This window comes from Scomber scombrus, chromosome 13, assembly GCF_963691925.1.
Source record: "Scomber scombrus chromosome 13, fScoSco1.1, whole genome shotgun sequence".
NCBI classification, from domain to species: Eukaryota; Metazoa; Chordata; class Actinopteri; order Scombriformes; family Scombridae; genus Scomber; species Scomber scombrus.
In genome coordinates this window covers 26,053,690-26,081,654 of record NC_084982.1, presented here as the reverse complement: position 1 = coordinate 26,081,654, position 27,965 = coordinate 26,053,690, and the positions used below count along the sequence as shown (strand labels likewise).

The following is a 27,965-nucleotide window of genomic DNA, read 5'->3' as shown; positions in this document are numbered from 1 at the left end:
TTCTGCTCAGCGCCACACTAAGCGGACGATGCGGCTGTTCACTGTCACAACTTTGCTCCTGTTGTTCTTCAGCTCAGGTATGGACACACCGCTTTCACTCTCACCACTTCCCCGGGATTTAACTCGTCTTTTTTTTATTATTTCTGGAGAGGAAGCGCAGTGACTGGTGAAGGAGAGTAAAAAGGTAAACTGGGAGGCGCGCGCTTGCTTGGATCCCATGTTGTCTTTTCTTTAACTTTCGAGCAGATTTCTGATTTTGGCTCCTTATTTTAATGATGGAAAGGCTCATATTTTGGATTTACTCACAGTAGATTAGAGTATCGGGGTGCCACACCTTTACTGTTATGACATTGTAGTCTCCAAAAGCTGCGCTACTGCGTGTCTGAAATGATCCAGGTAAGTTTTGCAGATCCAAAAAAAAAGACCCATTCTGAGATAAATCTGTCAGATTTCTCCGAAATTTTGACATGCTGTCAACAATGATTCACTATAATCGGAGAAGCAGAGTGTGGAGGAGCGTTTGTCTCTTTCTGACAAGTGTGCAGATGTTTTTACTTTATCTGTCTCCGGAAGTGATGGATGAAATATACGGATCATTGACTTGAAAAAGCCTGTAATGAAAGTCCTGCATTGAAATTTTAATTGAATAAATGTGCATTAGTTAAATCAGCAGAATATATGAAATAACTCAGGAAGATCAGCACCTTTTCAGGAGGATATAATGATTTTATTGTTATTAAGACATGAATGTGTGAGCAGCATTTTAATCTTGTGGCTGGTTCCTCATTGTAACTGCTTTATATTCTGTTGGGTAGATTAATGATAACAGTGTGTCATATTTTACAGGCTGATTATGGGTTTTGGATGAAAATTGTAAATGAAAAGTAAAAAGCTGTCAGATTAATGAAGCAGAAAGTACAATATATCCTATACTGAAAAGTGTGAAGTGAAGCTGGAGTATCAAATGGCATAAAATGATCAATTATTTTCACTTTATTTGAAGTACAACTACACATAAATTTGGCTGTACTTTATATGTTTTCTGATTGCAGTTAAATTGAATAACAGTCAAAGCCAAAGATATTGACCAGAGGTTAAACATGCAGTAAAATCACATCCTGTATTCTTGCTTTTCAATCCCAAAATCATCAGTTTGATTTTGACAATATTACATAAGAGTTGATTATTTGTACTGCTCATTCTGTACACTGTTATAATAATGAATATACTGTACATGGTGTAATTTAACCTTTATGACATTGCAGAAAATATCTTGTCCTATTGGTAAAACATGAGGGCAAAGAGGATGAATTCTAAATTAATGAATTTCTACAGTAGCAGTGGTGAAACATCAACTACTAAAGACATGATGAAATATTGCAACAACATGCTGCTGAGATAAATGTCATCAATGCACCGTATGACACCAGATTTAAAAAAAGCAGCTGAATAACTGAGCGTGGCTGTCAGAATAATGTGAAATGATTGGAAACTATGACATGAAAATTCATCAAAACCAAACTTACTTTCAAGGGGAAACATTTGCAGTAATTCCTCGTGATACCAGAGAAGATACGTGGAATATTTAAATAGATAGAGGGAGTCAGTGGAAGAAGTATTAAAATCCTTTACTGAAGTTATATGCCACAATGTAAAAATACTCTATTACAAGTAAAAGGCCTGCATGAAAAATCCTCCTTAAGTAAAAGTACTGCGGTATTATGAGTGATGTAGTATGCAGTATTACAGTAAAAGGACTGCAGTATTATGAGTGATGTAGTATGCAGTATTACAGTAAAAGTACTGCAGTATTATGAGTGATGTAGTATGCAGTATTACAGTAAAAGGACTGCAGTATTATGAGTGATGTAGTATGCAGTATTACAGTAAAAGTACTGCAGTATTATGAGTGATGTAGTATGCAGTATTACAGTAAAAGTACTGCAGTATTATGAGTGATGTAGTATGCAGTATTACAGTAAAAGGACTGCAGTATTATGAGTGATGTAGTATGCAGTATTACAGTAAAAGTACTGCAGTATTATGAGTGATGTAGTATGCAGTATTACAGTAAAAGGACTGCAGTATTATGAGTGATGTAGTATGCAGTATTACAGTAAAAGTACTGCAGTATTATGAGTGATGTAGTATGCAGTATTACAGTAAAAGTACTGCAGTATTATGAGTGATGTAGTATGCAGTATTACAGTAAAAGTACTGCAGTATTATGAGTGATGTAGTATGCAGTATTACAGTAAAAGTAGTGGTTTGGTCCCTCTGACTGATATATTATTATATATGACATCATTAGATTATTAATAGTGAAGCATCAGTGTTAGAGCAGCATGTTACTGTTGTAGCTGCTGGAGGTGGAGCTAGTTTACACTACTTTATATACAGTAATCTAGTTTAGTCCAGTGGTTCCCAACCTAGGGTTGGGGCCCCTCCAAAGGGTCAGCAGATAAATGTGAGGGGTGGTGAGATGATTAATGGGAGAGGAAAGAAGAAAAAAGTTTTTGGACTTTTTCTCTAATCTTTGATTTTTGCTGAAATATTGGATCATTTGAACATTTATTGAAATGAAACCATGTGAGAAGTTTAGAGGGGAAAATCATTATTTGGTGGAGTTGGAGAGTTCATGGAGTTTGAGTCATGTTTTGTGTAGCAGAAGATTGAAATGGTGAGCTGCCTTATTCAGTTCTCAGTGGAACAGCTGAACGAAAAGATCTTTAACTTTGAGCTCACAGTTATCCTGGGCTGAGAGAGAAGTCGCAGTGATATTTTCTCTTTCTGATTTGATTTTTATTATCAGGAATAACTTGGAGTTTAATATAAATGCAGTCAAACGAAAGATTAAAGATCTATAAGGAACAATAGCTCGATAAGAGAAACCAAATCTTAGAAACTACATTCAAATCAAAGACGATGACTATACAGAACCATGTATAAAATTAAAGTTACAGAGAAGGCAGAGGTCCATATGTGCTCAAGTAAGAGCTGGTACTTTACTACTGGCAGATATGAAAGTATTCATGAAGAGCAAAAGTTATGTGTTTTTGGTGCTGTCAGAGATGAATTCATATTCATATCATTACTCTTTGTACAGGACATGAGAAATGATTTGTTTGAAAAGATCCAATTTAAAAATCCTGATTTGCTTTGATTGTCTGAAGCTGATATGTTGAGTTTTCTCTTTAATATGGAAATTTTTGTTTTAGTGAGATTTATAAGGAGGTGGTTGGGAGCTAAGACAGAGAACACTGTTATCCATCATAACAGGACGTTTCTTCCATGTAAACTGAATGTCCCGAAATGTCCTCTCTGTTCTCTGTGGGACTGTACATCATGTTTTGTCGTGTTGCCCTCCTGGTTATTATTGATTAGTGTCTTGAACCTTTCTTGTGCTCAGCCCAGAAGTGTGCACTTGAATAAACAAATCAATCATAAATATCTGAAGTGTGACTGTGTAAGACGTCAAAAAGGTTGGAAATCTTTAACAATGTGTTGTATTTTAAAAAGCTTGTTATATTATCCATTGTGTCAAATCTTTATCTGAAGAGTAACTAAAGCTGTTTAAATAAATGTAGTGGAGTAGAAAGTACAATATTTCCGTCTGAAATGTAGTGGAGTAAATAAAGTAGCATCAAATGGAAATACTGCTATACCCACATCTGTGCAGTAGGAGCAAATAGCATCCTTTTCCCTTTTTTCTTGTTTTTGACAATATATAGTCTATTGTCCTTCAGTCATTCTGTTCTCCTGTCAGATCCGGTAATTTTTGGAAATAAGGGGCCATCACGAAGAACCGAAGATATTGCACACATAACGCCATCAGGCAGAGAAAAGATTTATTAGTCAACAGCAGATATAAACCACAATGATCATCCCTAAACAATAACATGGATGTATTATAAGAGCTGGATACTGGAGTCTTATAAGATTTGCTTGGCTGACACATATAACAAAAAATATTTTTAGCTTCCTGGTTTGCGTCGACATTATGCGACCCACTGAATATGTGCAGGACTGTCTCCCTACTGGCCCCACCCACAAGTTCCCGCTTGATCCATAGACTTTACATTGTGATGGATTTTTAAATCGCTTTTCTCGGCTCGAGTAAAGTTTTAAAAAAATACATAAAACCTCTGTGTATCAGTAATTCTTAAAGGGGAGAGTCATAATTGAGCTTGTTTGCAGTTGTTTTGTACTGTAAGCAGTGTTATAGACATCTATTTCACAGAGGTGGTCTATGGGGGAAAAACTTTCTGAGCTGCAGGGAGATTTTTTTTCCTGCAATACCGCAAGTGACCACTGGGGGAAAAGTGGCAGCAAGGCTGAGCGATGGTGCCCTATATCCTGCTCTTATTAATACATCCATGAACAGTAATGGCAGCAGGTGGAAGCTGTTCTTCTTCACAGTTTTGGCTAGATGTGAGGAACATGACGAAGAAGACAGCGCCAGTTTGTGCTGCAACTTCAACAAGAAGAAGAAAAAGACTGTGACATTGAATGCAGTTTAAGTGCCAATTTTAACTATTTTCTTTCACTTTTTAAACATTTCTGTTGACAAAACTACTAAATGCTCCTGTGTGAAACTGTTGCAAAGCTTTAGCTGAAGTTAAAGAGGGCTCAAACCACAGCAGCTATTTGTTAGCCGTCTTTTTAATAAATCAATCATGCTAATTTTGTTGTTTTGAGTAAAAGATTGAAATGAACCAGAGATGATGAGGAAGAATCCCTCTGGCTTGAATTGTTGTCAGTAACTTATTTAAATTATGTAATGATGTTATTCTACCATTTAAAGTTTATTTTTTAAAAGGTGACTACTTAAGGCCAGCCATTGAAGTCCTGTAACTTCTTATATACATCCATGATTTGATGTCATCCACCATGTTTCTGTAGCCTGGTTCTCTTTGGTACAATACAAATACAGATATAGTCATGACATGCATCTTTTATAGATATATACTGTATGTGTGTGTGTGTGTTTCAGGGCTGGCTCTGCAGATTCAGTGCTACCAGTGTGAGGAGATGACACACGACTGCTCCATGCCAGAGTTCATCGTCAACTGCACCGTGAACGTGCAGGACATGTGTCAGAAGGAGGTTCTGGTGAAGGAGGACGGTGAGTCACATCTCTCACTGTTGTTTAAAAAAGTGTAGTTTAGCTTTTTCCTGTCAGTGTATCTCAGAATTGAACAGACTCCAGTGAAATTTGGGCTCAATCCAAGAACTATGGATTATATTTTGGTGGTGATGTGGTTCTGGGATTTGATTCAGAATGTGTGTGTTTGTTTATTTTTGGCATGAAATCAATGTAAAACTGACGTGATAGGAGACTCTCCAAACACCATCTACTTGTTCACGAGCAGGATTAGTTTGTTTGTGTTGTTCCATCACAGCATCAGGGTCCATTATTGCTCAGGATATTATACTCTCTGGATCAATGGAAATATCGACATGTTTTTCTCTCAACAAAAGGATGTTTTGAACTGTAGGAGGAAGGAAACAGTTTGTATTGTCAGCGTGTGTGAAGCATCATTTCATACAAAGAGAAGAAACAAGTGAGTTCTCTGTACAATGCTGGAGACGCTCTGCTGTGAGCAGAAATCAGACTGATCGACAGACCCTTGAAGTCTTAGCTGTAGGTCTGTATTGTGAAATAGGGGTCAGTCATGGATGTGAATTATTCCATTTTCATGTGACAAAATAATGTTTCATCTCATGCTGTGTGTCCAGGCCTTTCACAAAACCTCAGATCCTGATAAATAGAGTAAATGTTTTAGCCAGCATCAGTGTGTACCAGTAAGATTTATAGGTACACACTGCATATGTTGGCCAGTAAGTCACAAGAATTGCAATACAGCAATGCCAAAGATAAGTTTGAGATTACATCAGGGCAACAGCTACACTGATGACAGGCCATTTCTTTTGTGTTGTTTCAGGGGAATTTGGCAATCTGTGGGGAGAATAGATACTACAGTTAAAAGCTGTAGTAGTAAAACAGCACTAATCAATACTTTTATAATACCCTGCTTGGAAGAACTAGTTGTGTTTAGGTTTTTTTCCCACACAAACAAGTACAATTCCCATGTTAAAATCAATAAAATGACAAGATTTTCTTCACTTTAATGTCCATTCTCAGTGTATCTGCACTGGAGGCTTCAAGTTTGTATACTGGAGCCCAAGTCAGGAGCCCAAATGAACATTAAAGCATGTTTTTCTTGCTGTAGTCATTCCTCCTGTTCATACTGACCATTAGAAGATCCCTTCATAATGTTCCTACAATGTAAGTGATGGGGGATTAAATCCACAGTCCTCCTTCTGTACAAAAAAATGTATTTAAAAGTTGATCTGAAGCTAAAATGAAGCTTCAGTCGTCCAAATGAGTCAAATCTTCATCTTCTATGTTTCAACGTTACAGTGTTTTTAGTACCAGTATTTGTGTTACTATACTTCCACCACAGCTCAACAGAGGAAACACAAAGAGGGAATTTGATGCTAAAAAGACTGTAAATGTGTCAGATATCACTTGATATGACTAACTCAGACTGCTGAAGCCTCATATAAGCTTCACATCTACTTTTAAATGACACACTGTGGATTTTGTTCTCCATCACATCCATTAAAGCACATTTGAAGGAGAACTTTTAATAGTCAGTATGAACAGGAGTGTATTGGTTTGGCACCTTTATAGTCTTCCAATCACTCAAAGCGTTTTACATGACATGCCATCATTCACACACACACACACACACACACACACACACACACACACACACACACACACACACACACACACACACACACACACACACACACACACACACACACACACACACACACACACACACACACACACACACACACACACACACACACACACACACACACACACACACACACACACACACACACACACACACACACACACACACACACACACACACACACACACACACACACACACACTGATGGAAGAGGCTGCAGCTCATCATTCAGATACACTCACACATGATTTTGCCTTCAGGAGCAATTCAGGGTTCAGTATCTTGCTCAAGGACACTACGACATGTGACATGATCAAACCCACACATCACTGTTGTTTAAGATAGCCTTGAAAAACACCTTTTAACTTCACATTTACATCACCTTTTCATGTATATGTCTGTATGTACTGTACTGATACACTGTAAAAAAAAAAAAAAAAAAAAAAAAAATTTAAAAAAAGTGTATAGTAAATTGGGAATATTTAGGCTGTACATTTCAGGTCGTAATCTAAAGTTTTACCAAACAGATGCTGTGCTCATGTCATAATTATGAGTTATCTTAATTATGAGTTTCCAACTTGTAAATAGCATTTACATCAATATCCAGGTTACAATTACAACAACAAAACTTTCAAAGGTCAGATATGTCCAACTCTGCCCGTAATAATGCAGACATGCCTGAAAATTAAACATACATGAATGCTTCACATCAACCAAAGACTTATGTTCAGTGTAATAAAACCCACATTAAATTTATATAGTGTTTTATTATCAATACAGTGTTTTAATTTTTACACGACCAGCTCTTTGCTAACCATCAAACTGTCAAAACCAAATTAGTTAATTTATTACAAATTATCTAGTTTATTACAACTAAATTAACATGTGTTTATTATTAAAGTTCTTAATCTGTCAGAACTTATCATACAAGTGAAAGGTTTTAATGTTAAATGTCTAAAAAAATTTATTTATCGAAACAATAAAACTGTTATGATTTTTATTAGTTTCTCATTATTAGTTTTCTCAAAGTGTATAGTTTTACACTGCAATTACACTGTAGTTACACAATTATACTGATAATAGTTATAATAAACTGTTCATACTGATAAAACAGAAGACTGCAGGGGATTGGATAACTGTGGACAACTCTGTTACCAAACAAAGTATTTTAGTAGTTTACTTGTGAAACTGGAGCCATTGACATCATTAACCTGACAGCTAAGAAACCAAACCTGAAAAGACATTTTGAAATCAATCATGATCAGAGATTTACACCTGACAGCTCGGATTTCATGATCTACAGCTCTAAATCTGTCTCATTTTTCCAGATTCTTACTCTCTGATTGCTTTTGTTTTGTGCACGTCTTATCTTATCCAGTAAAGATTTATACCTTCTGTGCAGCATTGCTCCAGAGAAATTCAGTGCACATCTGAAGTTCAGCTTTCATGATCTTCACCAACTTTTAAGTGCAGGTTCTTTCAGCCTTTGGGCTCGCAGGTTTTTTGACGAGCTTTGCAGTGTATTGTTGCTCTTTTATTGATGAATAATGTCTCTCTGCTGTGTTTACGGGCTTACTTGCTGCAGGTTGTTAGAACCCCAGACTCTAAAGATCTCTCCTCACGCCCGGGGGCCGGCTTCATTTTCACACCCAGCGAAAATTGGTCGTCTTTTTTTTTTTTTTTTTTTTCATTGCTGCTGCTGATGAGCAAAAGCAATAAGCTCTTGTCTTTGGAAATGTGGTTCTCCATTCAAAGACCAGTCGTGCCACACTTTAGAGTCGACAGTTCTTTAATAAGAAAATTTCCGCATGAATGCTTATGTACGTCCGAGCCTTTATCTCCCGGTGTTATCATTATTGCTCCTCTGCATGAAAAGGAGGGCTTAGAGAAACCCAACTGGCCGCACCTTATCGCTATTTGAAATGCAAAAAGATACATTCACAATCGCACTGCCCACCCACCCCGACGCAAAGTGCTCAAGTGACGAGAATAAAAATCAGTGAGGCTGTTTGATTCTTCCTAAGTATACTTGGCCTGTGATTGCCTCTGTAAGCCTGTGACTTTGCATGCAGCTCTATGAGGGTAGATGCAGGAGACGTAGAAGCGCTGAAGTGCGTCCTCAACTGGGCCATTTTCTGTCCCCTGACTCTGAGATTAGTCCTTCTGATCGTGAGGACGTTATACAATCTGTCTAGATTTGCTCCAGCTCCTCTCCAGCTGAGGAAAAACGATTGCTGGCAAAACTCTGAGATATCATTGAAAAGTGAAAATCGTCCGTCAAACATACGTCCCCATCATATGACGGCTGTTTTTTCAGCCTGGCTTCCTTTCCAAGTCGATCTTTTACTGTCATCATCATCATTATTATTCCCCTCTGATTTCATCTTGAAATGAAATGATAAAAGAGGTGTGCTTTTATCTCGCCGAGGACTCCTCTGTCTTTAAAGGAGGGATGATTGCCACGCTCCAGCAGGCCTCCTTTCATTTTAATGTCCTCTGTCCTCTAGGGGGGCACAGTGATGGACGACAGAACTGGCCTTCAGTAACCAAATTAGTGTATTAACACACAAACAAGCATGAAATTGGAGATAGCTGTAATCATCAGCTTATAATGGACTAATCATTGGTGCAATAAAGATATTTTGGTGTTTTTTCGATGTTAGATGAATATTTTAAGGCTGCACTCATCCATTTTTTTCATATACAACTGACCAAAGACGAACCCGCAGAGACCCATCACTCGCCTCTGCAGCATTTTCTCTTTCAGCTCTGTATTTACTGATTTTGTTAAGTCTCACTGCTCTCATGAACCCCGTCTCCAGCAGCAGCAGCTCTGATAATCCCACTGTGCACCACCTGATCAGCACCAAACAGCAGACGGACACAGTTAGGAGCAGATAGCTGGTGAACATCGTTTAGCAGCTAAAGAGCCTCAAGAGCTGATCGAGTCCAAAGAGCTAAAGAGAGGAGTGAGTATGCTAATGTTTTAAAGCAATATAGCTCTTTTTCACTTTATGTTTCTTGTAACACAATGAATTAAAGTATTTAGATCCTTACTGTAGCTGCTAGACTTTCTTCTTTGTCAGCTGTTTGGTGCTGGACAGGTAGAGCGCAGTGGTTTCATGAGAGCATCATTTCCATCTGCAACAGGCTGAGATCGAGGATACAAGCGGCTGGAATTGGTCTCCTATGTTGGGTGGAAGTAAATAAAACCAATACAGCAGTATGACAAGTTGTTTACTGCATATGTTTAGATATTAACTTTTTTTTAAAACTTTCCAATGTTGTTTATTCATTGGAAAGGCTTTTAACAAACGTAATTTCCCATGAACTTTAAACCATCACAACTTGACAAAAATGGTTCAGTCATGTTTAATAACAGCAGGAGAGAAAAGGCTTAAGACTGGACATGTTGAAGATAACAGAGATTAGAAGCTAAAGAGTTGGAAAACTGACTTTAGATGAGAGTTTGTGACTACTGTCAATACAGAGAAAAAAAGTTACAATGACATTAAGAACTTGTGCCAGTAAAAGTTTCATGGAAGCTTAAGTTTTTCGATGCTAAAATTGAAAAAATTATCTTTTTTGCATTTTAAAAGCCATTTAAAGTTCTAAAAGCATGCTGTAGTGATGCCAGTTTGTCTTAAAATATGCAAAGTAAAGACAAATAAAAGTACTGGTCACATGCACATGCTCGTAACTCTGTTTAGAGATGGAAGATTTTCACCTGACAGCAGCAAAAATCATAACCAACACTATCCCACAATTTATGAAGCCAATTAAAATGCACAGTTTAGTTATACGAGTGAGCACTCAGTAAAATGTGTGACAGCCTTTACAGGCAACGCTAACTTCATGATACTGTGGGCAGCTCTGTCACGCAGAACCGACTGCCTCAAAATAAATGTTTAATGGTGAACAAATGAATATGTCACAGTCGCCTTCTGCTGCTGCAGCGTCTGTCCTGCAGTTTGTCTTCACGCTGAACATGTAATTTCATCAACAACAACGTCCACAGAGGCAGCGAGCACTGGACAAATAAGCGTGATGGTTCCTCTCAGTTTCCTCTGGAAGGTTTTCAGAGACTCAAACAGTAGTGGTTGATGAGCAGCATCTTACCAGCTGAGCAGAAAGTGATGCTATGTTTGTTATGAAGTATTCTCTTAAGAGTTTAGAGTTTACTAAAGATGTGAGACTGAGCCTGAAGCTTGATTTTAACACCTGAGGAAGACTCACAGGTCTTTGCTCATAGAGACTGAGGACAATCTCCCAGGTTACGTTATTAAAACTGGGTTCAAACAATTAGCGAGTTTATCGGGAGCAGGTCTATGTTCCCTCTATTTAATAATAAAATAAAGAATTTCACCTGTCGTTCAAGCATTTTCATAGATGAAACACCTTGAGGGAACATACTGCTGAGGAAACATAGGGCCTAATTTTGATGGGAGGACAATTTCTTAGAAATGGGGGAACATAGGGCTGTGAGAACATAGGGATGACCCCAGTTTATCTCTCCTGTTATCCTCGGGTCAAAAGGTCAACAGGACAACTCAAAAATGAGGTCGTTTGACCATAATTTCCACAAAAATAACCTGTAATAAAAACCTGTAATAATGAGTTGGAATAAAGTTAGCTAAATAGGTCTAATACAGAATTGGTAATTGATCATTTATACCTTTATGCTTTATAAACATTCAAACCAAACCAGGTCAATTTTGACCCAGGAGGGTTAAAAAAAAACTTTCATTGCAGAACTAATCCAAAGTATTTACAGCGACCCTTCATTTTGGGGCGGCTACATGGAGTTCACTACAGAGGAACATGGACATAAAGCATCATTTCCAGCAAGGTGTGTCCTGGATGAAAATGTAAGGGGTGTAGGTTTGATAGCGACCGTTTTCGCCACCTTTCAAGCATCTGCCGTGCATTTAGAAATCCCCAGACTGCAGTAGGCGGAGATCTCTGATTGTTTGGTATCATATGACTACACCTGAAACTGCTGCAAACACGTTAAGACATCTTTGCTGTTTCGAGGGTCACTGGTTCAATCGCTGCAATCAAGAAGGAACATTTAATCGCTTATACAAAAAGGCCGCCAACAAAGATATTAAGCCCAATTCATGATTTACTTCTGCAGGGGAGGTGTTTTTAATCCAGTCCAGAGTGTGTATGTGAATCATTTTCACCCTCGCTTGAGCAGTAATTACACTACAGCTGCTGTTTTTCATAAAACTGGCTTCTGTAATTTAAATCCCATCTGGAGCAACGTCCTCGTATTTTAAAGTGGATCTCTGAGACGTTTTTTTTTCCTGCAGGAGGGGCTTCTTGTGAAATCTGACTTTTGTGTGAAAATGAATCTGATAGATGGAAACATGCAAACACCAACATGTCGGCCTGTTTGGGAACCAAAATGATGACAGAAAGACATAAAACTATTAGGAGAGCAAGACTCCATGAAGCTCATCAAATGTGCTGACAAATACAATTATGGACTGCTATTATTTCTCTTTTGACACCTATGTATTTGCTCACATTTTGGCAAACTGCTTCCATTAAAAGCTGACCAAATTAGCTCCTGCAGCCATGAATGTACAGACAACTATTACTGGATTACTTTGATACCGAAGAAAAAACTTTAAAATGTGATAACTTTCAGGCAAGTTATGATCTCTAAGTAGACAGAAAAGAATAAATCTTTATTGTTCACCAGAGTGGAAAATTGTCTTCAGCTCAACCAAAACATAAAGACACACGCAGCACACGATTCTCACAACACAGAGATAATGAAGCAGTCAGTATAACAACTTTCAACTTCACATTTAACTTCAATTTTTTAAAGTGTGCATCACCCAGAGTCTCACTAACACACACATACACAGGTAATAATGTTAATATTACAACAGGCCTGGAGATAATGAAGGAAACAATCTATTTGAAGCTTTATAAGTAAGAAATCAGCTCTTGCATGAACCAGAAGCCAATGCAGAGACGTCAGTACCGATGTTATATGATCCATTGTTTTTAGACCTTGTGAAGCAGCTGCTTTCTGGACTAATTGAAGACCTTTTGTTGGCGTCTAAAGTAGGCCAAAGAAAACTTCATTCCAGAAGTCTTTTCTAGATGTTATGAAGGCATGTATGAGGATTTCAGCATGTGAATTTAATACAATGGGGTGTATTTGGGCTATTTTATGAAGGTGGAAGAAGGCAGTTTGTGTGATAAGTGGCTCAAATGAAAGCGATGGATTAAATGCTACTCTGAGACTCCTAACTGGACGGGTCTGAGAAACTGTGCAGCCATCAAGATTAATGAAAAAGTCTGTAAACAAACAAGTACAGAGACAACATGGAGGTCACATCACACATTAAAAACAGTTCAGTCATTTCTGCGGCTTCGATCTAATCAGTCATTTTGCAGGGTTAAGAGTACTGATGGCACTCAGGATGAAGGACTTCTTAAATACATTTATAGTTGAGGGACTTTACAGAGCCTCTCGGAGCGCAAGGGCTAAAAATTAGCTGAAAGGAGGATGAGAGATCTCTGCCAGATACTCCTCACTTTCTTTCTCATCCTTTCCATAAAAAAGTTGAATAAAAGATTTTTTGGGAAGGTTTGCCAAATATTCTGCTGGCTATTAGTAAAATCCCAGAGAGTTTACTCTTAGATCTACAATTCAAGTGACCTCGCCAAGTCTGAGGTAGCTGTCAGCACTGAAAATATACTCTGTATTTGCAGAGAAGCTCACCTGGAAGTCAAGAACTGTACCAAGATATTTAAAGCTTTCCACAGATTCAACATGTTTTCCGTCATGTTAAACCGGCTGTATTTTTAAATCTCATTTTGTAAAGATAATTATTTAGTTTTAGCCACATTGATCTTCAGCTTTCTAAAGTGGCACTATGTTTGAGGAGCTTTAGTGTGGGATAGATAGGCAGCTTCACCTAAAGGGTTTGTTTTCTATAGGAGGCCAACCAAAGTCACGTCTTCTGCATTTTTAAACAATCTAAAATACTTCTCATTGATTATAAATTAATTTGTAAAAAGTAAGAATAGCACATAAGACGTAGTTATGGAAGTTAATTTGCATCGTACATCAGCGATAATGATATCCTCAGTAAGTCAGGAAGTCACACTGAATGATAAATATGTGTTTCATGTCTGTGTGTTAAGCTTTGATTGAGTAATGACTCCGAGTTCACCTCACTCAGTATCTTTGCTCACTTTCACTTCTCCTGTGATCCTCTGAGGAGGCTTTCAGCTTTGTTTTGATGGCAAAAATAGTTAAAATCAGACACACATGACAAGACAATGTAAAAAGGAAACAAGGTAAAGAAGAAATGATGTAAAGAAGAGACAACGTAAAGAATAAAAAACAAAAAGAGAAAAACATTATAACGAGGAAACGACATAAAGAAGAAATAACGTAAAGAGGACACAACGTAAAGATGAAACAACGTAAAAAAGAAACAACGTAAAAAAGAAACAATGTGAAGAAAAAAACAACGTAACGAAACAACATAAGGAATAAACTATGTAAAGAAGAAGAAACAACGTATAGATAAAACAAGAGGAAACAACGTAAAGAAGAAACAACATGAAGAAAAAACTATATAATGAAACATCATAAGGAAGAAACGATGTAAAGAAGAAACAACGTATAGATAAAACAAGAGGAAAAAATGCAAAAAAGAAAAAGATGGTGCGAAAAACAAACTTCAGGTGTTCTTGTGGAACAGGAACAAAAAAAAAAACTAAAAAAAACAAGGATTCCTGCTCCATGTGAGTGCCCAAAGTTTGTTTTTCCCTCCATGTGATAACCCTCTTCTTCAAGAGGACCTGTATTTTCTTGACTTTTATAGGATAAAGAGCACACTGCTACTCTTCTTGCCAAGAAAAAGATGGCGACTGAATATATTTTGTGGAGTCTGAGGAAGAGTCACTGGTGGAAGTCTCATTAAATTTGCTTCTAAGCGAGTTTAAAGTGTGCAGACCTTCATCTTTCTTCTTTTTTAAAATAGTTAAACTCTCATCTGAGACTTTGAGTTAAATTACAGAGGAGCACAGTGAATATTTCATTCCCCACCTCCCCCCTCTGTAATATGAATCCAGTCCAAAAGGGGCTCCAGATGAAATCAGGCTCAGGAGGACCGGAGAGGTGATGAGGTTTTATATTGACCCTGTTGATGGAGAGATTCTCCACATTTGGTCTGAGCGTCCGGGACACGCTGCGCTTCCTGTGAGACCGGGATGAGAGCAGGATGAAGACGAGATGAGGCTGCGGCAGTGTCTCTTCGATTTCATGGCTTATCTAAATTAGCTTTTGCAATTCACAGAAGTTAATTTACTGTATCAGGCAGAAAGGAAATGAGAATGTGATTAGTCACAGTAGTTTTCATTCATCCGGTTAAATGGAGGGACTATGCACGACGGCTGAAGTTTGTTTAAGTGTGTGTGATTTTTTTTTTTTAATGTTTATGTAAAGAAATGTTTTATGGACTTTAGCTTTGGTAGCTGAAGGCCTTTTAAAAAGAAAAATCACAGTTACAGGTTTGTTTTAAAAAGTTCAGAGTTGTTTCAGAGCTGACGAGCTTTAATTCACTGAACTCCTCGACTTTAAATCGTTTGGCAGCTGTGAGTAGAGGTGAGTCGAGTGGCCATAAACTGTACTCCAGTAAAAGCAGTCATCTAAATAACTACTGGAAAAAACTACTTCAATAGTGAGTGACTGTGAGTGTTGTTTTGTTTCCCTCAATTAACAATAAAGACATGAACACACACACCTTAAAAGGGCTGCTATTTTTAATATTTATTCATCTGATGATTATTTTAATCAATTTGGTCTATATATATATAGTCCTGACAAACTGTTGGAAACTGTCTGAAAACACTAAACAGATCAGAGCAGCTCGTCTGACAAGCAAAGAACAAACCTAATCTATTATAGTCTCCAAAGGAACAAAGAAATTATCTCTGATTGGTCAAATATGTCAAACTATATCACTACAGCCAATGGCAAACAGCCACATAGAAATACATTTACATATATATATATTTATTACCCAAAACTTAACCACTTCATTTCCCTTTCCAAGACCTCAAACCTTCACCTTATCTGGCTATAAGTTACCATCAGACCCCTTAATGTAGTCAATGACAGCATTCCTCAGGACACACACACTTACAGATTTAAGGCAGCAGTCATACATCCACACATCTCAAAACTCAGAACTTCTATGTTATCCTTAAATGGACCAAGGCAAGAAAACTCAATAGCAAAGAGCACATTTCACAAGATAGCACAGTTACCAGGCAAAAACAGTGTATAATCATATATTAAAATGATGAACTCAATCATTTGCTGCTTCTTTAATCTTACAGTACCAACCAAGAGATGTCCAGTTTACTATCAAAAGGCCAAAAAATGAATCAAAGTGATCTATCAATTATCAAAATAGTTGCAAATATATTTTCTGTTGATCGATGCAGCTCTGCGCCTTATAGTCTGTTATGAAATGTCACATCATCATTTCCTGATTAGATAATTAGTCTAATATTAAAATATTGAATGGTCCCAGTATGTCTCACTTTATTACAATGTAATCTATGGCATTGCAACTTCCTAAATACTGTCTTCTGTCGTATTGTATTGATGTAGAAAGGTTTGGACTAAAGAGACGCTCCAGTGCTGTCACTGAACTTTTACTTCTTGACGAAATCTGGGCTTTTATCACCAGAAATTCTCACTATTCATTTTTATCGTCCCTGCTGACCATTTATCTTGTTGACATCTTTATGTCGGCTCACATAAAAGCTGCCATCTAATTTCACTGCTTAGTCAAGTTTGATTTACAGGGATAATAAACCTGATCGAGAAGACCGAAACACGTCCACCAAACTGTGGGTGATACACGACTCGATCTAAGAAACAGACGACTTTTTTCCTTGTTTCAAGGACAGTGCAGTCAGCTGTTGGGATCATTTTAATGTTGGGCATTGAGATTAAATTTGGATCATTAGCTTATGTTTAAGGTCAATTTATGTCCGATAAAGGCACAAGGTTAGGAAGAGATGTCACTGGATGTTACGTGTGTGTGAAGCATGCTAACATCAGCTATTCTGTCATTTGATCATAAACAAGATATCACAACAATAGAGATCAATAAACAACATTTAAACAAACCAACACATGTAGATTCACACTGATTAAACTAAGTAGTCCTGTGCTTTAGCCATGTGCCATATGCTATGCTAGGCTAGGCTAAGCTATGTCCGGTTGCTGCATTATGTTACAACAAGGTACAAAAGACCTGCTGTGTTGTACAGTACTGTAAATATAACGACTGTAATTTCAAGTCTGGGGCTTTGACATAGTCTATATTGCATGAAGTCATCTGAATGATGAAGGAGACTTTGACAGCAGACATCAACTCCAACCATTAACGGACGGGTTCACAATTTTTCAAGCCTGTCTTAAGAACAGTCAGGAGCTCAAATGAACATTAAAGCATGTTTTGCTGTAATCATTCCTCCTGTTCATACTGACCATTAGAAGATCCCTTCATAATGCACTTACAATGTAAGTGATGGAGGACAAAATCCACAGTCCTCTTTCAGTAAAAAAAAATTAATTAATTAAAGTCCAGATAAAGAGATGAGATGAGATAACTGTCTGTATTGTGATGTATTTCCAAGTGGATAGACAGGCGGGCGTTACATAATGAATATTAGCTCGTCTGAATGAATCAAATCTTCATCTTCTATGATTCAACATTACAGTGTTTTTAGTACCAAAGTCTTTTGTTAATATACTTCCACCACAGCTCAACAGGGAAACACTAAAAGGGAATTTAATGTTAAATATGAATGTAAACTTCACATCTACTTTTAAATGACTGTGTGGAAACACTGTGGATTTTGTCCTCCATCACTTTACATTGAAAGCCCATTTTAATAGTTTTAGTCAGTGTGAGCAGCCAAATGCTTGTGTTGACTCTCTGACAGCTTTTGCTTGATTTATTTGATTTAACATCTTATTTAGAAGAGTAATCAAAGGTTCTCCAGACACTTGGACATGTTGAAGCAGCCAACATCAGATTTCTCTCAGTCCTCCAAAGACGAGAGATTTTACTCTTGTCCTCATAAATCTACTAAACAGCATAATTTATGATTGAAGAGTTGAACTTTAAAATTACCACTAAAAAATTAAATTAACTCTGTCATCAAGGGCTTCAAACGAGAGTCTCCCTGTTGAATTCACACAATACTGGTGCATCTAAAATATAGACATCATGTTTTAGACTGTATGATGTCTGAGTGTTTTTGTTGTAGTAATGAATCACATATTTGACACTTAACATCTTCAGGGGTGTCATAAATTGGAGGAGTTGTTTGTGGCAGAGTTAAATACAAATAACAACATACAGAAAAGCAACTTCTGTTCCAAAATCATATTAAAAAAATGTACTCCTCCCATCAAAAGTGTATTTTTCCTCTGGTTCCTTCAGTTGGATGTTTTAAGCTTCGCTGTGCAGGATGATATATGAGCAGAGTCTGACAGTATAAAGCTGTTTTTATTTCACTTTCATCTGCTGAAGAAGGAAAGTTTCTTCATGTCTTCGGGGGAATCTTTAATGATTTCTAAAACCATCCAATCCCTAGCAGTTGAATGGGGGCAACACTGTGAATATCATCATCTAATTTGGCAGTTTTACACTTGAAAAATAACACTTTGACTTTGTCTTTTCAACCTTTTTGATCAATTAATTTAAAAAAAAAAAGAATTGTATAATTTAACTTCAGGGCAATAACACAGAACGAGGAGATGCTGCGTGTGGTATCAGAGCGGAGTCTGCTCCACTTAAATCTTCTGACAGCGGTTCAGCGGCAGCAGGACTGAGATGTCTGAGCTCAGTTTTCACACTTTCATCTTTGTATTTAAAGTGTTGCTCTGTCTCAACACATTTATCTGCCGGGACAGCTCCGGTTTATTTGTGGACACACTGTGAACGTAATATTTCACTTTGGCTGGTACATTGTCATTTTCTTTACCATTTATAAGAGTTTTCTGGAGTGTAAAATAGACACTGAAATTCATATTTTTTAACACATAGAGCTGAAGTATTTTAACAGCCAATGATATGAAGTTCATTCAGACTGTCTGATATTTAGCAATTACGAATATTATGTTAAAAATACACATGAACTATTAGTGATCAATTATTAGGGCAATAAACAAATGGAAATAATGTAATTACACTCCCTCTGTGTGACAAACTTTCTCAATTTACAGTAACACTGACTAACATTTGAAGTGAGAAATACGCGATGGAATAGTATAATCTAGATCCATATTTAATCAGCACTGCCTAGTTTGACAGTTGGATCTGAGTTTCGTGATTTCCCCCCTCAACGTTATTGAGTAAATGACGCACATGTTTGTTTTGGTCTGAGATGTTGGAGCTTTAGTGCGACATCTAGTGGCTGAATATTGTGTATTGCAACTTTAATATTATTATCCAGCCAGCATGTCCATGTGGGCCCCATAAGGGTTAAATCTGGGCTGCAATATGGGTCCCAAGTGGGTTTGTCCGCAGTTTCCGTGGTGGCCCCACCTGTGTTTGCCAATATGGGCTTCAAGTGGTTTCTGACTGGGTTTCAGGTAGGGCCCAACTGGGTGAGTTACACATGTGGGGCCCATGTTACTGAAACCATGTGGGACCCGCAAAATTTGCCCAGTTCAAGCCCATGCCCACTCAGTACCCCCGTAGCCTGCATTTAACCCATATGGGGCCCACGTGGACATGCTGCCTGCATACTAACAACTGTGCATTTCCTACTGTGACAAGTGAACTTGTCTGCTGTGATAAAGGTCTACTGTGGAGCTGGAAGCTTTTTACATGTGTCCAGTTACTCTGCTAAATGTGATTTTAAATCCCCACAAATTGGCTGTTTAAGAGACAGTTTACACAGTTGTTCTAATTAGTTAACTCCAGGCAAGCTGTGTAAACTGGTCCTGCTTATTTTGTAGTGTTTTGTTGTTTTGTTTTGTGTTTTTTACTTTTAATAAAGCTGCAGTAGGAGGACCAATTTCAGACACACCTGGTTCCCGAAATAAAAATCTCATCAATTATTCTCATAGACAATAACTCACAGTTGGAGCTCTTCCACTACTTTAAACTTTCCCAATTAAGGTATCAGCACAAACAGTGAACAACTGTGTTGGAAATTATCTTTTTTATTTAAAAATTAAAAAAAGTCACAAGAAAGTACAACACTAACTTCGAGGCAGAAGTTAATTACGACTCCCAAGGTGTATTTCAGCAAGAAACATCCAATAACAAAGCTTAAAATTATGTTATGTGCGCAACTAATGCAAATCAAAATGAATAAGATTATTAGATTGAGCAAACTGCAAACTGAAAACAATCTGCAGCTAAATTTTGGGTCAATTGTGGGTGAATTAAACCACAATGGTGCTGTGTTTTATTGTAACAATGAAGCATTTGAATTCATCATCTCTCTGATTCACACCTCTGACTGGCTTTGGCAGCAGAGGCCATCCGCCAAAATGGTGAAAAAGACACGATTTCTGAGAGAGGAAAATAAAATTATTAACTGTTAACTTTAATCTATGATCGAACATCGGCTGAAAGAGTCTCGAACACACCTGAATGTGTCTCTTCTTGTTTAGGATACTGTTGAAAGGAAAAACTGAATAATACAGAAAGGACAAAAACCACCCGCGGCTCCTCTCGCTTCACAGCTCTGTAACAACACTGACAGCGTATGAAAGCTGTTTAAAGCCGCTGTGCAGTCATGAAGAACAAACACAGGTGAATTCAATTATTTTGGCTGATGAACTGTTCAGGAGTGTTTGTTTCGTGTGCTGACTGTCCCTGAAAACAACAACAATATGTGAGTCTGTGTGTCTTTATAAAGTCTGAACATGAGGAACAGACTGTAGTGACACAATATTGTAAGAAAGGAAAGAAAAAGAAAGACGTTTTCAAAATTGACACATTATTGAGGACAGATTGAAGGTTGAATCAGTCTTCTTATCAGACGAAGTGATTGAGATGTGCTGATCTGAACCTCTATTTATCAGCTTCCTTAAAGGTTCCTGACAGGTGTTTCAAATTGAAAGTAATTGGCATCAGTCTGCTGCATTACTCCTCACCCTTCTTTCCTCTGAGCGGTGACTGCTGAACTCTAAAAGACATGAAACACTGTTTTAAGCCTCAAGCTGCACTGAGACTGCGTGCTGTTAGCTCTTCATTTGCTAAAAGCTGCACTGAGAAAAATAATATGCTTCAATTCTTCCAGTCAAGTTATGTGGCTAGTTACTGTTAATGTCACCGACTTTACATACTGTGCAGATGATGAAGATGAATAGTTTTATTTTAATGTCCCATCTCTCAAGGAATTATTCAGACACATTAATCAACAACAACTCTGGCATTTAAACCTATCACACATCGAAATCATCCAAACATGAATATAAACAGCTTACAAATGACATTCTTTAATTATCTGTCATTTTGCTGTTTTGGTTTATTCTGTACACACATCTATTGCATATCTGTCCATCCTGGAAGAAGGATCCCTCCTCTGTTGCTCTGCCTGAGGAAATTTAAGTTTACATTTTTTGGGGAAGTTTTTCCTTATTTGAATCGAGGGTTTAATGATAGAGGATGTACAGAATCTAAAGCCCTGTTTGGCAAATTTTGTGATATTGAGATATATAAATAAACGCTGACTTGACTATTAAGCCATTTTCTAAATGGAGGTAAAGTAAATGAATCTAGCCAAGAAATTACATTTACATGATACTAAATATAAACAATGAAATGTTAACATAGTTGGAAGTTCTCAAAATGTTTATATTGAACATATGAGTGACAACATGGTTAAAACAAAAAAACGTCCTGCTTGGTGTTTTTTCCAATATGAAGTCAGCCCTTGATCATCTGACCAATCAGAACGCACCAAAAACAGCCTACAAAAGCGGCTATAGGAGATATCCAACAATAGAACTATAAGTAATATACACACATAGCCCCGTAAGCACAAAACACAATGTTCATGTCCAAAAAATCTACATTTATACATCCATTAAACTGTACATCTGATCCTGTTTATAGACAAATGCTGTGTCTCAAATCATATACCTGTGTTAGTACACTGTGTACTTAGTAGTGTAGTATAGTGTGTAGTATGCAAATTTCGGCAGGTTAGTGGAGCCAAATCATTACAGACTGCTAAATGAACCCAGTAAACCTACTGATATATGACAACAGTATAGTGGTGCTTAGTGCATTAAAAAACACATAATATATATATAATTTACATTTGTATAACGCTGCGATGTTCACCGTAGTTAAAACGTCCATTTCCTGTTTCTTCCTGTTTGAGAAGTGTTCCCTCCCCTTCTGCTACGGAGCCAAGATGGCGACCATTGAGGGTGAGAAGTGTCCATAGTTACACACTCAACTTTTTTGACCATTATGAGTGCACCATCTGGTTATTCATAGTGCACTGCATGTTTCCATACATACATAGATTTGAGACACAGCAAAATAGTAAATGAGGATTTTATCTATCATACCTTATTTTTCTCCCCCCTTCCCAACACTTCCAGTGTGCAGTGAAACAGCGACTGAGCTGTGGTGTAGTCAGAGTGGAAATCACTAAAATCTTCAGCTCAACTGTAACAATAGAAAGCAATTAAACTTTCCATTGTGCTTGAAGCAGCCGACTCATTTTGACTTGCAGGGGGCATTTTTTCATACGCTCACCTCACATCTGAAATTATAAAAGGATTTTTTTTTTTTTAAACAGAAAATCACAAAAAACAGCATGTGTTCTCTTTTAAAGTGCGTTCACTATAAAAAATGTCAATACATTCAACAGCTGAAGGCTGACTATGTTCGAGAGCAGCCTTACACTTGACTTCCGTTTCAAAGTTTCTGTGTGAATCAATGAATGAGAATAAAGAGTTTGAACTGGAGTTTGTTTGCTCTGCTGAAGGCGAGGCACATTAACAGATTTGGTCGGTAAGTGATTGTTTGAGTTGAGAGGAGCCATCAGATCTGTATTCTCCGTTGGCGACACTTTTACTACTCCTCATTTTTCCACTGACTAGCCGTATTATCGCCTCTTGCCATTTTCCAATTACTGCTCGAGATAAAAAACCAACAGATTACATGACCAATTATGAAAGCCAAGTAGGATATTCTTACTTTCAGTTATTTCATATACTTGTTCCACAGTCTTCATAATGTTAACGGACATTTTTAAGGGTCTGAACAGAAAACATCAGAGATCCATTGAAACAGTTAAAATAAGAGGTGTAAACACAGTGTGAGTCCAGTTTTAATCTACAGACTTTTGCAGCATCTCTCTCTCTCTTCTCTTCTGGGATCCCCTGCTGATGCGTCATTGGTTTAGGCGGTAGAGCAGGTTGTTCACTAATTGCAAGGTTGTCCAAAACATGAAGTTAACATATGTAGAAATGCCCCCTGCAAGTCAAAAGTCAAGGCTTAAACCTTCCTCTGAACATGACAAGCTTGGGATGTTTCGTAGCCTTCGTTGCTAAGGCTGTTGCTAGGGTTGTTCTATGTTAACCACTCATATTTTGAAACAGATTCGGGCTCGGACATGTACGGGTGTATTTGAGAAGTTTCGATTTTGGTTTCTTGACGTAGCCTCTGGAGCTGCTGGAAGGGGGGCGGGGCTTAAAGAGACAGGAGCTAAAACAGCCTTTTACAGACAGAGGCTGAACTGAGGGGCTGCATAAGGAGCCAGTATAAGATAAATAAACTGTAAATCATTCAAAGATATTCCAGTAGAGCTCCAGAACATAAATATACAGCTTTAAATATGCATGTTTCGTCCTCTTTAATGTATACAGGTACATGCTGATGTGTGGATATTTATTAATATGATATGTTTGGATATGCTTCAGACTTTTAAGTGTTGGTATATATCCGATCCATAGATGCTTACTGACAACACACCTGTAATATTATGATTTATTTATTTCCTCTCTCTTTTGAATGACAGTTATTTATATTTTTGATTATCAGACTTATCACTATTGCACATAAAACACTTTAAACATGATTAATTCGGCGTGTGAAACCAGCATGAACGTTGTCGATGAATTCAAATAATGTACCCCTCCTTGGTAATTGAAATGGTCACAGCTGAGGGAAAATTGATGCTTTCCAGGAGAGATTTGAAAATGGAAAGCAGTCACTGGAAATGGTTTTTAATCAAATGTAGTCCTGATAATGTTTCTTTGAACAAACTACACAGAAAGTCACATTTATTCTTTCACAGATTGAGTGTAAATACCACAAAGTCTAATCAGAGTCAGAGGAGAAAACGTCCAATCATAAATTACACATTCACAAAAACTTCGCTTTGAGATTTTTTCTTCATGGCCACAGATGGATCCTCAATAAATCAATTGAAAGCGTTATATTACACAAGAGGTTCACAAATGAATGGGGAACAAGTTATAGATTAACTTCTAAATAATAAATAGCTAGGTATAGCGGCTGAATCAAGGATTGTGTAATGAGGTTACCTGAGAACAGACTGATTATCTGTTATCTTCATTTATGTTATCAGCCTACCTATAATCTGTTGCCCTGTTTTTCCCAGGCTGTAACTATGCAACTATGCTGTGTTGGTTTATTCTGTACACACATCTATTGCATTTATGTCCATCTTGGAAGAGGAATCCCTCATCTGTTTTTTCCTGTTAAAGTTTTTTTGGGGGGGGGAGTTCTTAGTTTTTTCTTATTTGAATCAAGGTTTAAGGATAGAGGATGTTCAGAACTTAAAGCCCCATTTGGCAAATTTTGTGATTTGTGACTCGACTATCAAGCAAATGTCTAAATGGAGGGAAAGTAAATGAGTCTAGACAAAGAAATGACATTTATATGACACTAAATATAAACAGGGAAATGTTAATTAACCATTTAGGAAGTCACAAAATGTTTATACTGAACATATGAGTGACAACATAGTTAAAACGAAAATGCAAATTTTCCAATACAAAGGCAGCACTGACAACACCGCTGCTGTCCATTGATACCCTGCCGTACTGATCACCTGATCAATCAGAACGCATCAGAAACGGGCGTAGTCGTACCTCTCCGTCCCCACCTCTGATGTTTTGTCTTGCACTACAATCACCGCTGATAGAAACGGCAGCATTATTACACTTTTTATGGTTATATTGAGGCGTCGGCAGCTCTTGATTACAGCGAGGGAAAGTTTGTGGCCTTAATTTAATATAGAAGAAAAAGCTGCAGCGACTTGAAGCACAACATGTTTAACCTTCGTGTCGTCCTCCCGGGTCAAATTGACCCCGTCTGTTTTGACTGTTACTTCATTCCTCTCTCCCTCCTTCTCTCTCTCTTTCCTCCCCATTACCTTCCTTCTTTCCTTCCTTCCTCCCTTCCTCTTTTCCTGTCTCCCTCCCTCCTTCCTTCCTTTCCTCCCTTCCTTTCTCCCTTCTTCCCTCCCTCCTTTTCTGTTTCTTTCCTCCCCATTACCTTCCTTCTTTCCTCTGTCCTTCTTTCCTTCCTTCCTCCCTTCCTCATTGCCTTTCTCCCTCCCTCTTACTTTTCTTCCTCCCTTCCTTTCTCCCACCTTCCCTTCCTTCCTCCCTCCCTTCCTTCTTCCTCCCTTCCTTCCTTCCTTCCTCCCTCCTTTCCTTCCTTCTTCCTTCTTCCTCCCTCCCTTCCTCCCTTCCTTCCTTCTTCCTTCCTCCCTCCTTTCCTTCCTCCCTTGACTGAAGGACAACAGGAGGGTTAACAACGTTTAAAAAGAAACCACACCAGTAACCACAAGCAGAACTATGAATGTTGTACTTCAATTATTTAAAAATAATAATAATCCAGGCAGTGATTTGGCAGCACATGTGGAAAATAATTGAATAGTATAGAAGTGTAATTTCTACTGTAGGAGGAAAGGCTGCTGAGATGAGCTACAATCCTCAGTCCAGACTTCAAACACCTGAGGCCAAACTTCTGAATCACCAGTCGTGAAACACATCGGCTGCTCAGGAATAAGTGCACAGTGTTAGAGACGGAGGAGCTGTGGGATAAAACCAGCTGCTTTACAGTCCACACAGTAAACCACTGAACTGTACGGCTGGTTTCACTGCAGTGGACCTGAAGTTAAGTTTTATCTATAAACTTCTTCTGGATGTAAAAAAGGGGAAACACTCCCACTGAGATCAGCAGTTATTTCCATTTTATATATTATACTAGCTGCTCAATCCATTTCATTTCATTCCTGTGACTATAAACTTATATTTACATAGTTCTTATATGCAGAAATGGTCATATTTGCTTGCTTACATGCTTTCTTTCCATATTGTTTATCCATACAAGCCTATTTTTCAGTTTTTGATTTTCCTCACCTCTCAGGTTGATCTATTGGACTATTAATATTGTCCTTATTAATATTTTTTTCTTTTAATCTATTTATCTCTTGTTTTTTTTCTTTTATTTATCTATTTATCTTGTGGTTTTTGTTTTATTTGTGTATTTATCTCATATTTTTCTTTTATTCATCCGTTTATCTTGTGTTTTTTTTCATTAATATATCTATTTATATTGTGTTTCTTTTTTATTTATCTATTTAATTTGTGTTTTTTTCTTTTATTTATCTACTTATCTTGTGTTTTTCTTTAATATAGCTATGTATCTTGTGTTTCTTTTTTATTCATCTTTTTAATTTGTGTTTTTTCTTTTATCTTGTTTTTTCTTTTAATTTATTTTGTTTTTTTCTTTAATTTATCTTTTTAACTTATGTTTCTTTTTTATTAATCTATTTATTTAGTGTTTTTTCTTTTATTTATCTATTTATCTTGTGGTTTCTATATACTGTACTAATTTTAAACTTAGAATATATACTTAGAAGACACATCCAATCATCTGACTGTCAAGGACTGTTCTTCATTAATAGCATCATCACTTCATCAACAATAAGATTTTTTTTATTTTGTTCAATTTCATTTTTCTTTACAGTGTTTTATTACATGTTGTATGTGGTTGTAGTTTCCCTCGTTCATGGACTGATTATACACTGATACAATTTTATGCAAATTCTTTAAGAGACTCTCGAGTGTTTTACAGAGACAACAGTGTTAGGACTGTTAACGGAGCATTAGTCCGATGATATGGAGATGCTGAAAATCAAGTTTCCCATTAAGCTTTGATCCTCTTGTTGAAAGAGTAGATCATATTTATCCTCAATTACAGGCAACCATCTCACAATTTCTCTCATTGTTCTCTCTCTCTCTCTCTTTCTCACACACACACACACACACACACACACACACACACACACACACACACACACACACACACACAAAACCTCTAATCCTTTCATTATGAGCCTAATGCACCAATTTATGTGCTTTATTCCAGGGATACACTACCGTAAGTCCTGCGCCTCGTCAGGAGCTTGTCTCATCGCCTCTTCGGGCTACCAGCAGTTCTGCACCGGCAAGCTCAACTCAGTGTGCATCACCTGCTGCAACACGCCGCTGTGTAACGGACCACGCCAGAAGAAACGACCCCAACCGTCTGCTGCCATTACCCTGACCCAGCCACAGCTCCCCGTGTTCTCCTTCTTCATCCTCCTCCTGCTCGCCTTTGGCCTGTGCTGACAGACCTTCACACATGGAGATGAAAGGAAATGTTGCACCTCTAACAGTAAAAGAAGACCAGAACTGGAACTGTATTGACTGAGACAGTGAAGAGAATGCATACTTTGAAATGTGATGGAGCTTTGTATAGTATTGTCTTCAAGCTTGTTTCCAAATGTGAAAAAAAAACCAACAATTCTGCACTGTGAAGTTTTATCATCACGTTGTGTCACAAATATCACAAATATGATTGTGGTGCAGCAGCAGCAGGAGGAGTCAGGTGAGGTGAGCTGGAGGACACTGCTGTGGATGAAACATCTGTATTTTTGTTGAGTCTTTATTTACTTATACTGTAAAGTCCAATGAGACATATCGCAGGGAAGAATTCATCATTTATTCTCTGAGCCTTAGAAAAATATCCCCAGAATGATTTGCTCTGTATGAATACCATTACGTGGAACAATCAACAGTTGTATGAGCATTTATAAACTGACAAAAGATGTATGATAATGATAATGTATGAT

General features: G+C 37.5%; 1 protein-coding gene across 1 annotated transcript; it reads left to right on the top strand.

Moving 5' to 3' along the window:
- The first annotated feature begins 28 nt into the window (after positions 1 to 28).
- LOC133992646 (ly6/PLAUR domain-containing protein 1-like) lies at positions 29 to 27,462 on the top strand. The gene is made up of 3 exons (XM_062431332.1): positions 29 to 77; positions 4,994 to 5,125; positions 27,221 to 27,462. Exons 1-3 carry the CDS (start codon positions 29 to 31, stop codon positions 27,460 to 27,462), a joined length of 423 nt encoding a protein of 140 aa, XP_062287316.1.
- Positions 27,463 to 27,965: the final 503 nt, after the last annotated feature.